This window comes from Triticum dicoccoides, chromosome 2A (genome assembly GCF_002162155.2).
Source record: "Triticum dicoccoides isolate Atlit2015 ecotype Zavitan chromosome 2A, WEW_v2.0, whole genome shotgun sequence".
Taxonomy (NCBI): Eukaryota; Viridiplantae; Streptophyta; class Magnoliopsida; order Poales; family Poaceae; genus Triticum; species Triticum dicoccoides.
The window spans coordinates 647,689,560-647,703,746 of NC_041382.1; the positions used below are offsets into that span (position 1 = coordinate 647,689,560).

The following is a 14,187-nucleotide window of genomic DNA, read 5'->3' on the forward strand; positions in this document are numbered from 1 at the left end:
AGGAGTTCCCATCTCCTAGGGCCGGCGCACCCCCTAGGGGGCCTATATAAAGGGGGGGGAGGGAGGGGCAGCCGCACCCTTGAGTCTTGGCGCCTCCCTCTCCCCTGCTACACCTCTCCCTCTCGCAGTATAACGGCGAAGCCCTGCTGCGGTGACGCCCTGCATCCACCACCACGCCATCGTGCTGCTGGATCTTCATCAACTTCTCCTCCCCCCTTGCTGTATCAAGAAGGAGGAGACGTCACGCTGACCGTACGTGTGTTGAACACGGAGGTGCCGTCCGTTCGGCGCTAGGATCTCCGGTGATTTGGATCACGTCGATTACGACTTCCTCATCCCCGTCCTTGAACGCTTCCGCGCGTGATCTACAAAGGTACGTAGATGCAATCCGATCACTCGTTGCTAGATGAACTCATAGATGGATCTTGATGAAACCGTAGGAAAATTTTTGTTTTCTGCAACGTTCCCCAACATTTTCATGATCTTTCCAGTGTATTCCTTGACTCTCGTGCTGAGTGGTTGTTGCCATGTTTCATGCCTAGAACAGGCTGGAGGCATTGCTTGTGCTCACTGATAGATCTTCTCGAGAATTCTGTGAGCAAGTACAGATCTCACATTGAAGATATTCTTGAAAAAATGGCCAGAGAAAACGAGAGCTCTAAGCAGGATAGTGAGAAACCTTGTTGTGTTTTGGCATCAGAGCCTCCTGCAGCAGAGCAAGAAAAGAATCCACGTTATCCTTTACATTCCAGTCTCAAGTCCAAAGATCATCTTACTGTACCTCTCCCGGTGTTCCGGAAGCCAGTACAGAACATGCCTGAAGAAGGGGAAAAAGAATACCACAAGGGGGGATGGTGTGATTCTGAAGCACTGAAGGAAGCACTCCGAGTACTGCCTTTCAAAGGTTATTGGAAAGATAGTTTCAACAAACTCTCGGGGGATTTGTGCGATTGCATTGAGACATTGTACCATGATCATCCAAGAAATTCAGAAACAAGACGCAGTTTTCAGTGTATGCTAGAAGTGGTTGAGTTGATCAAAATTCTTCCTGCTTTAATAAACTGTGACAAGGATAATAGTGATATATGGTCTGATGAACTTCTTGAGAGAAAGATACAAGATGGTGGTGACCCTACTTTGTGGCGTGAGGAGCTCACCTGTGTGCAGACTAACACATGCAATAAATCTAAGTTCAGGTTGGCCAGATCCCTGTGTGTGCAAGAACTAAGATATCTTGTTGATAACCTGGACCTTCCAAATTGTTACAGCATAAAAGAAATTCAATTCTACCTGTTGCAAAGAGTGAAATGCATTCTCTGTACAGTTTCCAGCTCATTCAGGTTGTACAATGTGCCCATGGACAATTCTCCTTCAGATATATGCTGGTTGGTCAAGAAGTCTGAAAAGTTGACTCTTGACTTGCTGATTGTCGATGAGGCTGCACAGCTTAAAGAGTGTGAAACCTTAATTCCTTTGCAGCTGCCAGGCATAAGGCAGGCTGTTTTTATCGGAGACGAATATCAGTTACCTGCTCTGGTGAAAAGCAAAGTAAGCTATATATGTTGACTATTCTCTGCTTTCATTTATTTATTTCTTTTGAAAGTGATGTATTTTGACATGTAATGTGATTATGTAGATATCTGACAATGCTAAATTTGGGCGAAGTGTTTTTGAGAGGTTAAGTATGCTGGGTTATTGTAAGCACCTTCTCAATGTGCAATACAGGATGCATCCAAAAATAAGCAAGTTTCCAGTTGTTACATTTTATGATGGCAAGATATCTGATGGTCCCAATGTCACTACTAAGAGCTATGAGAAGAGGTTTTTAGCAAGCAAAATCTTTGGGTCATACTCATTCATAAATGTAGATGGAGGACATGAAACAACTGAGAAGCACGGGCATGGCTGGAAAAACACAATTGAAGCTGCTGCAGTTTCGAGGATAGTGCAGAGGTTGTTCAAAGGTAACCAACAGTATTCAGTCGTGGTACTCTATTTTTTGTAAAGAACCTCCATTGATAAATATATGAGGTTGTGTTTTGGTTTGTCACATAGCGAAAGTCATGAAAGCAAGAGATTATTTGAGGGAAATGACAGTGTTACCCATGGTATTAATGTGCTGCGAATAAGAGAGATAAGTCTATGAATTTGCAGTCATAAATGTTGTGCGAGGGGGGAAGAGAAATGTGAGCTAAAGAGAGAAAATGTTGGTACAATATTTTTGAGAGGAAGGAGAAATAATTAGTATGCTGTTCTGTGATGTACGTACATACAATCTGAGCCACTAGTAGCTTGTCCTTGGTTCACTGCTTGTATAATAGTTCTTTTCCCTCAATTGCAGAGTCATTCTCTACAGGAATCAAAATCTCCGTTGGTGTTGTGTCCCCATATAATGGTCAAGTTAGAGAAATCTCTGAGAAACTTGGGAAATCCTACGATAGGTACGACGGTTTCTCGGTGAAAGTGAAATCTGTGGATGGTTTCCAAGGTGCGGAGGAAGATATCATTATCATATCAACAGTGAGGAGCAATAAAGCTGGTTCTGTTGGATTTCTCACAAACATGCAGCGGACCAATGTGGCTCTCACGAGAGCTAAGTAAGTTTTTTGGTAGCTCGATTCCAGGGTATCTGCAAAAATGATTTTAAATTATATACTCCTTGTGGTCTTCCAAATTTAACTTGGACAGTTAATTCTTCTATAATACGGTGCTAAATATGAATCCACCAGTATCACTTTTATGCCACAAAACTTCCATATAGTTGGAATTACTGTTGGTTTAAAGCTACATAGTTTGAATGATATTCAAAGGCTCTTTATTGCCATCAGGAGTAACTTATTTGTTGTTGATCTTGCCAGGCACTGTTTATGGATAGTAGGAAATGGGACGACTTTATCCAACAGCAAGTCTGTTTGGCAGAAGATAGTCAAAGATGCGCAAGACCGGGATTGCTATTTTGATGCCGATGAGGACAAAGATTTGTCAAATGCAGTATTCAAGGCTGTCATCGAGCTCGACGATGCTGATAATCTAGTGGAAAAAATGGACTCGCTTGATATAGGCAAGCCAAGGTCTCAGGTATAACCAAAAGCCTTTCTGAAAATAGCTCATCATACGGACATGTCATATAAAAGCGCTGACAAATACGGTTGCTGGCAAGTGTGAGCTAACGTTTTTCATGTTTTATATGCAGAAATCAAGGTCCAAATACCGTTCATGAGATGTCAGGAGCCCCGAAATAGTACGGGTTGTTGTTTGTGTCACCTGGGCTTTGCTGAAGAAACTTCCACCTGCGTTGGTATGGCATGGCTGCTGTCGTGAGATGCCGTGTATTTTGTTGAACCTATGTAGCTTGATGCACGTTTGATCGCTGAAGCTCAGTTGCATTCTGCTAAGAGCCTAAGACTGATAGAACTTTTATCCTGGACAAGACGTTGTTAATTACAGTACTGTAGGAGTATCATGCAGCTGGAATGTGGCACGAAACAGCTTATTATCTCTTTCTCGCTTTTGAACTGCCGAAACAGCTTCTCACCATATATTCAGTGGTTCAGACTTTATTCATCACACACGACACGTGCACTTCATTATTTTGGGGTAAGCTATATATAGAGCGGGTCGCCGGAGTGCACCACGGGCGCGGTCACGCGCGCTCAGCAGTCGATGTGGATGCTGCGCCAGCCGAAGTCGCCGCAGGCCTGGGTGTCCTCGAACACCTGGTACGGCGTGCCGGCGCAGCCGTGCTCGCTGTAGAGCGTCGCCGTCTCGCCGCGGAAGTTGAACTCGTGGCCGCCGTGGAAGTGGACGGGGCTGCACCCGCAGGTCCCCGCGCTCGACATGCGCCCCGTGCACGCGGGTCCGTCCCACGACGAGAAGTAGCTCCTCGGCCCCGTCCCGTCCGTCGCCGCCACGGTGATCGCGGCCGCGGCCAGAATGGCGACGGCCATCGCCGCGGCAATCATCTTTGCGGCCATGATAACAGTGCTAAGGGTAGAAATGGCGATACCTTTTTCCTTCTTTTCGTATCGCACGGCATCATGCGTGTTCGGTTCTTGGTTTTATAGGTGAAGCCAAAAGGGAAGGTGGTCGAGTTCCTAGGGCTTGACGGTTTATTGTGTTGTGATTTTTCATTGGGTCTGTCGATCTAGAGAGCTTACATCGTTGCGTACGTGTCTGTGTAGTTCTCTGTTTACCTTTGCTGTTGTCATCAACGAGTCAACGTATATAGGGCGATACTAATGTTACAAACCTGCAACAAGGCTTGGAAAAATACAACTGAAAATGAACAATCGTACATACCTATCTATTGAAAAGAAATTCACGTGCGAACTAGCGTGATGGTTAGGAGGACAGTGATAGCCTCAGTCCACCAGGGTTTAAGTCCTAGACTTGACATTAGTACTCGCATTATTTCTGTATTTATTTCAGGCTTTTAGTGATGTTTTTTCGGTGGGAGGAAATGTTTCCGTCGACTGCAAGGCGTCTGTGGTAACTTCATAAAATCTCAAAATGCTATGTCGGTCCAGTCTCTCGGATGTGCTCATAGGGGTAGAGTGTGCATGCATGTGCTCATATGGATGAATGTATGTGAGCGACTTCGATTGTACCGTATTAAAAAAATCCACGTCTTCTATTTCAAAAGTATATTTTTGTTAAAAATGAAATAAATAACACTTTAGAACAAGAATAACACTGGGTCAATTATACAAAAATATTCTGAGAAAGACGAAGCATCACAATTATTGCATTCTTACTGCAATCTCTCCTGCTAGGTCATGTGGATCCCTCCACTGGGGAGGCAGGAGTCCTTAATTCATGATGTTGAGGGGGGACTCGATATAAAAAATCTAAATGAAATTTTACTGTTTATCTCTCAAGGTAAGAGTTTCGAAGTCTTGATCCCTTGACGCATTGAAGGCGTATCCCTCCACAAATAAAGGCCCCCTCACTCCTTAACCAGCTTAGTAAAGTTTCCATTAAGGTAATCATTTTATATTTTGTGTAAACCCTTTTGCTCTTCATTTTATATATCAACTGACTCAAACCCACATATGTAACTTATTTTCTACTCTTCTATCAATGGAAGGTACACAGACTTTGTGTATTCGTGAAAAAACTCCTTTTGAGGGTTTCTGAAAGTGAAAACCAAACCATATGCAAGCTACACTATGGAAATGAAGTGGTTTTGTATTGCCGTTTGTCTTTTTTAGTTTGAGTTATTATGATAAGGATCCTACATGAGAAGCCTCTTGGGTAGTTCTCTGGTAGGTTTTTGCACAACCATCGTAGACCAACCAGAGCCTATGGTCGTAGAGAAGTGTTCTCCTCAAGTGAAACTGCCTGGGAAAATGATAAAAAAGAACATCAGATATAATTGAGAATAAAGACATCTATGAAAAGATATAAATGCCCTTAAGAAAGTTAACTAGAACTAATATTCAAAAAAAAGTTAACTAGAACTATGGTGAGTATTGAGTAGGAATTTCAGATCCCGTCGACCCAATATGGTGAGATCTCATGTGGGCTTTTTCACATGCATAATTGCATAACGAGGCAGATCTTTTTTCATGCATGATTGCATGGTGAGGTGGCATGTTTATAAACTGAGAAGAATATGTTTGTGGGAATAACTTGTTTTGTTATTTTTGCAAAAACAAACTTGCAATATATTCATCAAACATCATGGCACTACAAAGAATACGAGAAATAATAAAATTACCTCCATGTCCATAGATCACCTAGCAATGACTACAAGCACTGGAGCGAGCCGAAAGCGCACCGTCGTCGTCATCGCCACTCCCTCACCGGAGCCGGGAAAACCTTATTGTAGTAGATAGTCGGGAAGTTGTAGCGCTCAGACCCCAAATGAACAACGCACTAGAACAACAACCACCACGATGAAGAGAAGTGTAAATCGGAAGAATCCAATCCGTCGACATATGAATGCAAACGAACGAAGGCTGGATCCATGCAGATTCACCAAAGACAAACACGGACCGAATCCCGTGAGATCCGCTAGAGAAGCACCTCCACACGCCCTCCGATGACGTGATGCGTCGCTGGGACGGGGACTAAGCGGGGAGAATCTTATTCCATCTTCAGGGAGTCGTCATTATTCCGCCTTCCTAAACAGGACACAGACCCTAAACAAACTAAAAAAACACCTAAAGACTAAGTATGAGCCCTTCCACCGGCAAGAGCCGGGATCCACTGCACTTCCATGGCCCTACGGCCGCAGGAGACGAGGCAGATTGATGACAACACCTGTGGGAGACGACCAAACCCTAAATGCCTGAGGGTCTTTCTTTCTTTCTCAGGAAGAAAGAAAACACATGTATGTCTCACTTATTTTGTAATATGTCGAACTTATTTTTTAATATTGTATAGTAAGTATTATCGGAAGCACTATTACTAAAGCAATAGAGCTCAAACCAAATTATGTTTTTGCTATCTATGTAAAATCTTGCCTTTTGCTATCTACACAAGTTTAGATCGTATATGGTAGCTCGTTTATGGACGGAAATTCACTGGAGGTGCGGGGACACTCACCTGCCAAGTGTTGCTCGGACGCTTGTGTCTCTTGATTCGCGAAATAGTTGGATCTCGCACGAGTTCATAGTAAGATTTAAGTTTCAGTTGTTGAAACTTATGATTTTTCATCTAAAATTTGTGTCTTTCTCGCTCGCTCTTACTAAGTTTCATGGATAAAATTTTAAGAGATTTTTCTTGTCGGTTGTTGGCACAAAAAATTGTGAGTTTATCGGTTGCTCGTACTAAGTTTCAAGAATAGTTGAAACTTAACATTTATTTTTAAAATTTGTCAAAGCGTATTTAAAATGGATCTTATTTGAAAGCCCTCATTATGAGAAACACGAATATGAACATAAAACTTAATTTGGACTTTTCATTCAAAAGATATAAAAAATTTAAAATTGGAAGCCAAAATAAAAGCACACCCAAGGGATATGCGTGCCGTGAGGCCTGCATGCCACAATCCTCCCCATATTTACGGAAACTACTACAGAGAATTGAGTTTATTCTAACTTTATTTTTTCCATTATTTTTTCAACTTTTTCTTGTACTTTTTCGTTGTTTAGAACTTGTATCAATTTTGGTTTAACTGTTATAAGTATATTCTTCTACTTTTATGAAGTTTTAATATGGTTTTATCTTCCATTTTCCCCAATTACAAAGTTCAAAAATTATGTTCCCGTACGGTTCTTTGTGCTGTCTCGGTTGCCGCTGTACTAGGAACCAATTTCAGTGAAGGCAATGGACTAAGTTTAGACGGTTTTGACAAACTAGGCGTCATTTTGTTTGATACTGGAGGTGATGGATTTGAATTTATTTATTTTCACTTCAAAGTAAGTCCGTTAACCTATGCAACATGGGCATACTTTTAAGAAAAACAAATCTATTCCTTTCCCTCCCGGCGGCTAGGGCGAAGCTTCGTTACCTCCAAGCTTTGCAGGCGAGCCCGTGGACTCGTCTCCCCTCTGCCTGCCGCTCTGGCGGCCGACGACAAGGCAGGGAGTCTCGGCGCCTCGGTTCAGCTTAGTAGTTTAGCTTAGGTCTTTTTTAGTCCACACAGGTGCAACTCTTCAGCTTGAAGATGGTTTTCCAAGCTTAGATCCTTCCTGAGTTCGTTCGTTGGGATGGAGTCAATGAAGTTCCGGTGTAGATTCTCGCCATCTTCTTGAAGCGATGAGGTTATGATTTCTCGACATGCACACAAGACGGTGAGCTTTGGTGTTATATGTTTCAGATTAATTCAAGGGTTCAATGGTGACTACTGTTGCTCTAGGGCGTTGGGCGTTGCACAAAGAATTTTTGAACGTCATCGACAAGGCCAGGTCAACTCTTGTAAGGAGCGGTGAGGAGCGATGACAACGCGGCTTCAGCGACTCGCTCTGACGTTGGTGGTTGTTCGGTGGTTCAAAGACTTCTATATAGAAGTAATTTTTATTATATATGAGATACTTTATACTTCTCGTGAACTTTATAATCCATTGGGTTCATTTACGCAAAAGAAAAGAAAAGGCATGGGCACACCTTTCCAAGCTCTTGAAACCGTGAAAAGAAAGTAAAGTTTAGATCATGATCCAAAATGTCCCCAACTGACGAGTCATCATGGAAATAAACAGAAGACGATCCACGATCCACATGAAAAAACAACAAACACGAAGCTGCTAGAACGAATCTAAGCGTGACACGTGCAACACTTTTACTCCCCTCCCACCAATCTGCCAATCAGGCCGTCCTTCCACGACAATCTCAAAAGCCGAATCCTCCCAACACGACGCCGTCGCCTCCGCCCCACCCTCCAAACCCGGCGCTTTCCACAACACTTCACATGGGCGCAAACGCCCGGCCTCGTCAGCCCAACGCTACGCCGACAGGCCGCCACTCGCTCCACGTACCCCCCTCCACTACGTCCCGATCTCTTTTGCACCCGAACAGACTCCGAGTCTGGATCATGGTGCGTCAGAAATGAAAGCGCGCTCAAAAGCGAGGTCGACGGTGCCATGACGAGGCCCCTGCGCACATGCGGCGGGATCTGCAAGATTATCCAATTAGCTCCGTCGCCTTTTAGCTTGTGTATATAAGCGCCCTGTATGCTGTTCTTTAGGTTTATCTGCACACCGCTGAATGCTGATCGGCTGACATCGAGTTCTTGAGGATACACTGCTATTAGCTAGCTAGAATACGATGGGTGATCTGCAGATCGTGCTGGCAGGGGGGACGATCGAGGCGCAGCACGTGGAGATGAAGGTGCCGCTCTACTCCTACGGCTGCGAGAAGAAGATCAAGAAGGCGCTGTCGAATCTGAAAGGTACGCATCATGTCATAGGACATTTCTACGGGAAACCGCCTGAGCAATGGGTACGTTAGGGCGGCCATGCATGAATGCTAAGCTTGCTGCTACTTGCAGGGATTCACTCGGTTCAGGTGGATTACCACCAGCAGAAGGTGACGGTGTGGGGGATCTGCAACCGGAACGACGTGCTGGCGGCCGTCCGGCGGAAGCGGCGAGCGGCGCGGTTCTGGGGCGCGGACCAGCCGGATCTGGGCGAGGACGCTAGGCAGGGGGACGCCTCCAAGCACTACCTTCGAGCGTTCGCCGCGTACAGGAGTAGGAAGTCGTGGAAGAAGCTCTTCCCCATGATCCGGCTGTAACAGCAGTAGGCCGCGAGCGCGATGTTTTGTCTCAGTGCCTGCTGGCTGCTGCATGCATGGCCGCGTGCGTGTTGCACTGCAGTAATGGCCGGGAGTTGCTGGTAGTTTGGTACAGTAGCGCATGATGTTACATATCGAATAAATGTGCTCTGTCCTTGCCTTTTGGAATCGGCAGATTGCTCTGTAATCTGTAGGTTGGCAAATCCTTGCGATGCTGGAACTTTTTTTTTAAAAAAAAACTTTCAATCTATTCATCGTATCATGGCAGTATAAAGAACACATAAATGATAAAAACTACATACATGCTCTTAGACCACTTAGCAAAGGTTTTAAAATATTAAAAGTTTAAAACTGTATTCCACATCGACGCATGGATTAATCAAATTAGTATACGTACAGATCTGCGAACTGAGAGTATCTCAGATGGTTAAGTTCATTGTGGTGGAACCAACCCACAGGGTTTGTCCTAGACACTGATGGTCGCATTTTTCTGAATTTATTTCAGTCCTATTGGTGATGTGCATTCAGTGGGAGGAGACGTTTCTGTCAACTACGAAGGCGTTCATGACCACTTCGCCAATCTCAAGATGTTGTGCCGGCTCAATATCTTGAAAGTGCTCATAAAGATAGGGTGCACTTGCGTGCATGGGTTCATAGGGTTAAGTGTATGTGTGTTTAGGTGAGCATCTGCGTTTGTACTCTGTTAAAAAAAGGTACTCCCTCCTACAGGCATAACTCTGGACGGGCCAGATCAAGAAATTCCTCTAAAATTTCGTCCTCAGGCTCAAAGTTAGCTCTACTCTCCACTGAATTTTTGTTGGGCTGGGCGGGCCATAGCCTGGTTTGGCCCAGCTGTAGCTCTGCCACTGCTCCCTCTGTCCCATAATATAAAAATGAGCTTGAAAAACGTTTTTATATTATGGGACAAAGGAAGTACCTCAGATCTCACCGCCGATCATTTGATCAAGACATCAAGTTCATAAATCAATCGTTCATGGCCCGATCCTATTCTCTATGCACCACGAGGTATTGAAAACAATTGTGTAACCTTGACGCAAGCGGTCGAGCGCATGCACTATATGGGTCGGCCCATTTTGGTTTTCCACACACGGTATTGAAAACGTTATATAACCTTCCTTGAACCCTTTTTCCTTTTTTTTCCTTTTCTTTTTTCTTTTCTTAAATTCATGTTTTCTTCTGCATATGTGACCCTTTTTCAAATCAGAAATTGTGTTTAAAAACTGCAATTGATTTTTCAAATTTGTGAATTTTTATGTGAGATTTTTTTTAAAATACTGAACAATTTCTCAAATACGCAAATAATTTCCAAATTTATGATATATTTGGCAATACGTGAATAGATTTTGAAATATAGGAAATTTTCAAATTTATCAACTTTTTGAAATCCAAGAAACATTTCTAAATTTCGAAACATTTTTTGAAGTGCAAGAACATAGTTCAAAATCACGAACTTTTTTTCAAATATGGGAACATTTTTTTCCAATTCATTAACTGTTTTCTTGAATATCTGGAAAAAATAAAAATACAGAAACTATTTGAAAATTCATGAACATATTTTGAAATCTGGGATCATTTTTTGAATTCCTGAATATTTTTGTAATATAGGTACAAATTTCAAATTCATGAACATTTTAAATCCATTTTTTTTCAAATTCATGGTCATTTTTTAAATCGGTACATTTTTTAATATAGGTACAAATTTCAAATTCATGAACATTTTTAATCCATTTTTTTCAAATTCATGGTCATTTTTTAAATCGGTACATTTTTAAATGCATGAACATTTTTTGAAATAAGATAGCAATTTTAAAATTCAGGAGCATTTTGAAATCTTAGAACCATTTTAGAAAATTTTGAACACTTTTTGGATTTCGAAGCATTCTTTGAAATCCAAATATTTCTCAAATTTATGATATTTCTTTAAATCTGGAACACTTTCTCGAATTTATAAAAAAATTAAGAACATCTTTCAAGTTAAAAAACCAAAAAGAGGAAGAAAACAGTGGCACCCGCCCGACCAGCACATGGCATGTGTGTTTGTGACCATCCCGGTTTAGGTGGTCGGCTGAAGCATACGGGAGACCATCATTTGCCTTAAGTGCCGTTAGAGTGCATTTTGCGACTTGGCGCCCGCCGCGCCCCCTCCGCTCCGGGCTGACACATTTACTTTTTTTTCCTGTTTTAAACCCCAAAACAGTGTGCACAATGTGATTTGAACCGCGCTCCTCCCGGTTTAGTATCGAACACAATAACCAGATGGGTCACCAGACCTGTTGTGCGAGTTTCCTTTTCTTATTTCTTAAAATGCAACGGTGGAAAAACACAGTTGTTTCCTGTTTTTTCTCTTCCTTTTTCTTTTTGTATTTTTACTTTCTTAAATGCGTGAACATTTACAAATTCTTGCTTTTTTAAAATTGATGAACTTTTTTTCCAAATCCATGAAGTTTTCATTTTTGTGATTTTTTTCCCAAAGTGATGAATTTCTTTTCAAAATCGATGAACTTTTTTCAAGTTTGTTAATTTTTCTTCAAAATGATTAACTCTTTCTCAAAATCAATGAAAAAATTCCAATTTTGTGGACTCTATTTTTTGGACCTTTTTCCATTTTATGAACTTTTTCAAATTTGTAATGCTTTTTCAAAACTTGCAAACTTTTTCTCAAATGGGTGAACTTTTTTATAAAACCTGTAAGCCTTTTCTTATTTCACAATTTTTTTCAAAGTATTTTCTAGCAGACTAACAACATGAAAAATAAAAAACACTAGCGAGCGGCCAGGAGAGCGAAGCGAGTGGCACATCACCTGCAGCGAGCAAAGGGCAAGGAGCGAATTCGCGTTGCTGGTCCGCGACCCGCTTGGGAATGTGTGAGTGCTAGCTCTCCTTTCCGGCACTGAAGGGGAGGAATAGGAGCCCTCTTATTTGGAAACCCACAGCCGGCAACAAATACCCTAAAAAATACCAATTCCTAGGGGGGCACTTTCGGAACCTTCAACCCATTGTGTTGAAGGCTTGGTTAACTTCGAAGTTGAAACTCTTTTCGCCTAGCTTGTCATGTCGGATAGTTAACCACCTTGCACAACACGGATGGACAGCCACTTTCTAGATCTCATATGCTCCCATGGTACGGAGTCACCTAGGCTATTAGATTTGAGATCCAATGCTCATTTGGAGAGATTTGGGACATGCATGTATTAGGTGACTCCAAGAGGTTTTGCGGGAGCACTGTAGGAGACCATTGGATCTCAGATTTGATGGCTCGGATGCTCTCGTATCATGAGATCATACTAGCTTCGGGAACATCTCATATGCACTCTTTGCCCTCTTTGCAAGTAGCCTTCGTAGCTCGTCGCCTTTTTCAGTACGGATACTTCATATGAATCTTGTTGTGGTTGCAGAACGATATAAATGGAGACGGGCCAAAGCAGGCAGTTCGCTATGAAGTGATGTGGGATACCCGTGAAGGATTAAAACCAAGCATTGATGTTGCATGGAAGTTGAACAACCATGAATCAATGGTGCATGATGTTCGGTCCCAGATGGCTGGACTAGCTTCTGATCTTCGATGTCGGAGTGGAGAGTCTTTCGTCAATGTTAGAAAGGACATCAAGAATTTTAGAAGGGATTTTGAATTTCAAAAAGGCTGGTGACGCGGACGGTATGCGGTGGCGGTGACGAGAACAGTGGTAGGGCCATGATACGTCTCCAATGTATCTATAATTTATGAAGTATTCATGATGTTATTAACATTCTTGGATGTTTTACAATCATTTTATAGCAACTCTTTGTCATTTTTTGGGACTAACCTAATGACCCAGTGCCAGTTGCTGTTTTTTGCTTGTTTTTTACATCATAGGAAATCAATATCAAACGGGGTCCAAACATCGCGAAACTTTTTGTGGATTTTTTATGGACTAGAAGACATACAGTGGGTCAGAGCAGCACCTGGGGGTGCCCCGAGGGGGCACAACCCACCAGGGCGCGCCTGGGGGCCCAGGCACGCCCAAGTGGGTTGTGCCCACCTCGGTGGCCTCCCGCACCCCCTCTTCGCCCTATAAATTGCCAAATTTTCCAAAACCCTCAAGGGTTAACCTAGATCAGAAGTTCCGCCGCTGCAAGGCTCTGTAGCCACCGAAAACCAATCTAGATCCTATTCCGGCACCCTGCCGGAGGCGGAAATCATCACCGGTGGTCATCTTCATCATCCCGGCGGCCACCACGATGAGGAGGGAGTAGTCCACCCTCGGGGTTGAGGGTTTATACTAGTAGCTATGTGTTTAATCTCTCTCTCTCTCCCTCTCTCTCTCTCTCTCTCGTGTTCTTGAGATGTCATGATCTTGATGTATCGCGGGCTTTGTTAATATAGTCGGATCATATGGTGTTTTCCCCTCTCTATCTTGTTGTCATGAATTGAGTTTTCCCTTTGAGATTTCGTTGTTATCAAATTGAATACTTTTATGGATTTGAGAGCACTTGATATATATCTTGCATATGAATACTCGTGGTGACAATGAGGTATCATATGGATTCACTTGATATATGTTTTGGCACTCAACTCGCGGATTCCTGAGGTGACATTGGGGTAATCTATGAATAGGGGTCGATGCATGTTCTTGTATTTGTTTCTCTGGTAAAATCTTGGAGCACTCTTTGAGGTTCTTAGTGTTGGATTGAGTATCATGAATCTGAAATTATTTGGTGTTATTTTAGTACAAACTCTTGGATAGATCGATCGGAAAGAATAGCTTCGAGGTGGTTTCGTACCCTACAAACGTTTTCTTCTTATGTTCTCTGCCAGATAGGAACTTCGGAGTGATTCTTCATCGCACTTTGAGGGGTGGTTATATGATCCAATTATATTAGCATTGTTGAGATATTGCACTAGCGAAAGTACGGACCCTAGGCCTCATTTTCAAGCATTGCAATACCGTTTTTGTGCCCATTTACTATGTGCTACCTTGCTGTTTTTATTTATCCAGATTATAAATATAT

At 42.7% G+C, this 14,187-nt stretch overlaps 1 protein-coding gene across 1 annotated transcript; it reads left to right on the plus strand.

Moving 5' to 3' along the window:
• Positions 1-8,509: 8,509 nt before the first annotated feature.
• On the plus strand, positions 8,510-9,371 carry LOC119359770 (heavy metal-associated isoprenylated plant protein 28-like). Its single transcript, XM_037625858.1, has 2 exons — positions 8,510-8,833; positions 8,933-9,371. Exons 1-2 carry the CDS (start codon positions 8,710-8,712, stop codon positions 9,175-9,177), a joined length of 369 nt encoding a protein of 122 aa, XP_037481755.1. The 5' UTR covers positions 8,510-8,709; the 3' UTR covers positions 9,178-9,371.
• The last annotated feature ends 4,816 nt before the right edge of the window (positions 9,372-14,187 follow it).

Coding starts and splice junctions, on each gene's coding strand:
- LOC119359770 (XM_037625858.1), top strand. CDS start 8,710: ATGGGTGATCTGCAGATCGTGCTGGCAGGGGGGACGATCGAGGCGCAG. Junction 8,834..8,932: donor GGCGCTGTCGAATCTGAAAG/GTACGCATCATG, acceptor TGCTACTTGCAG/GGATTCACTCGGTTCAGGTG.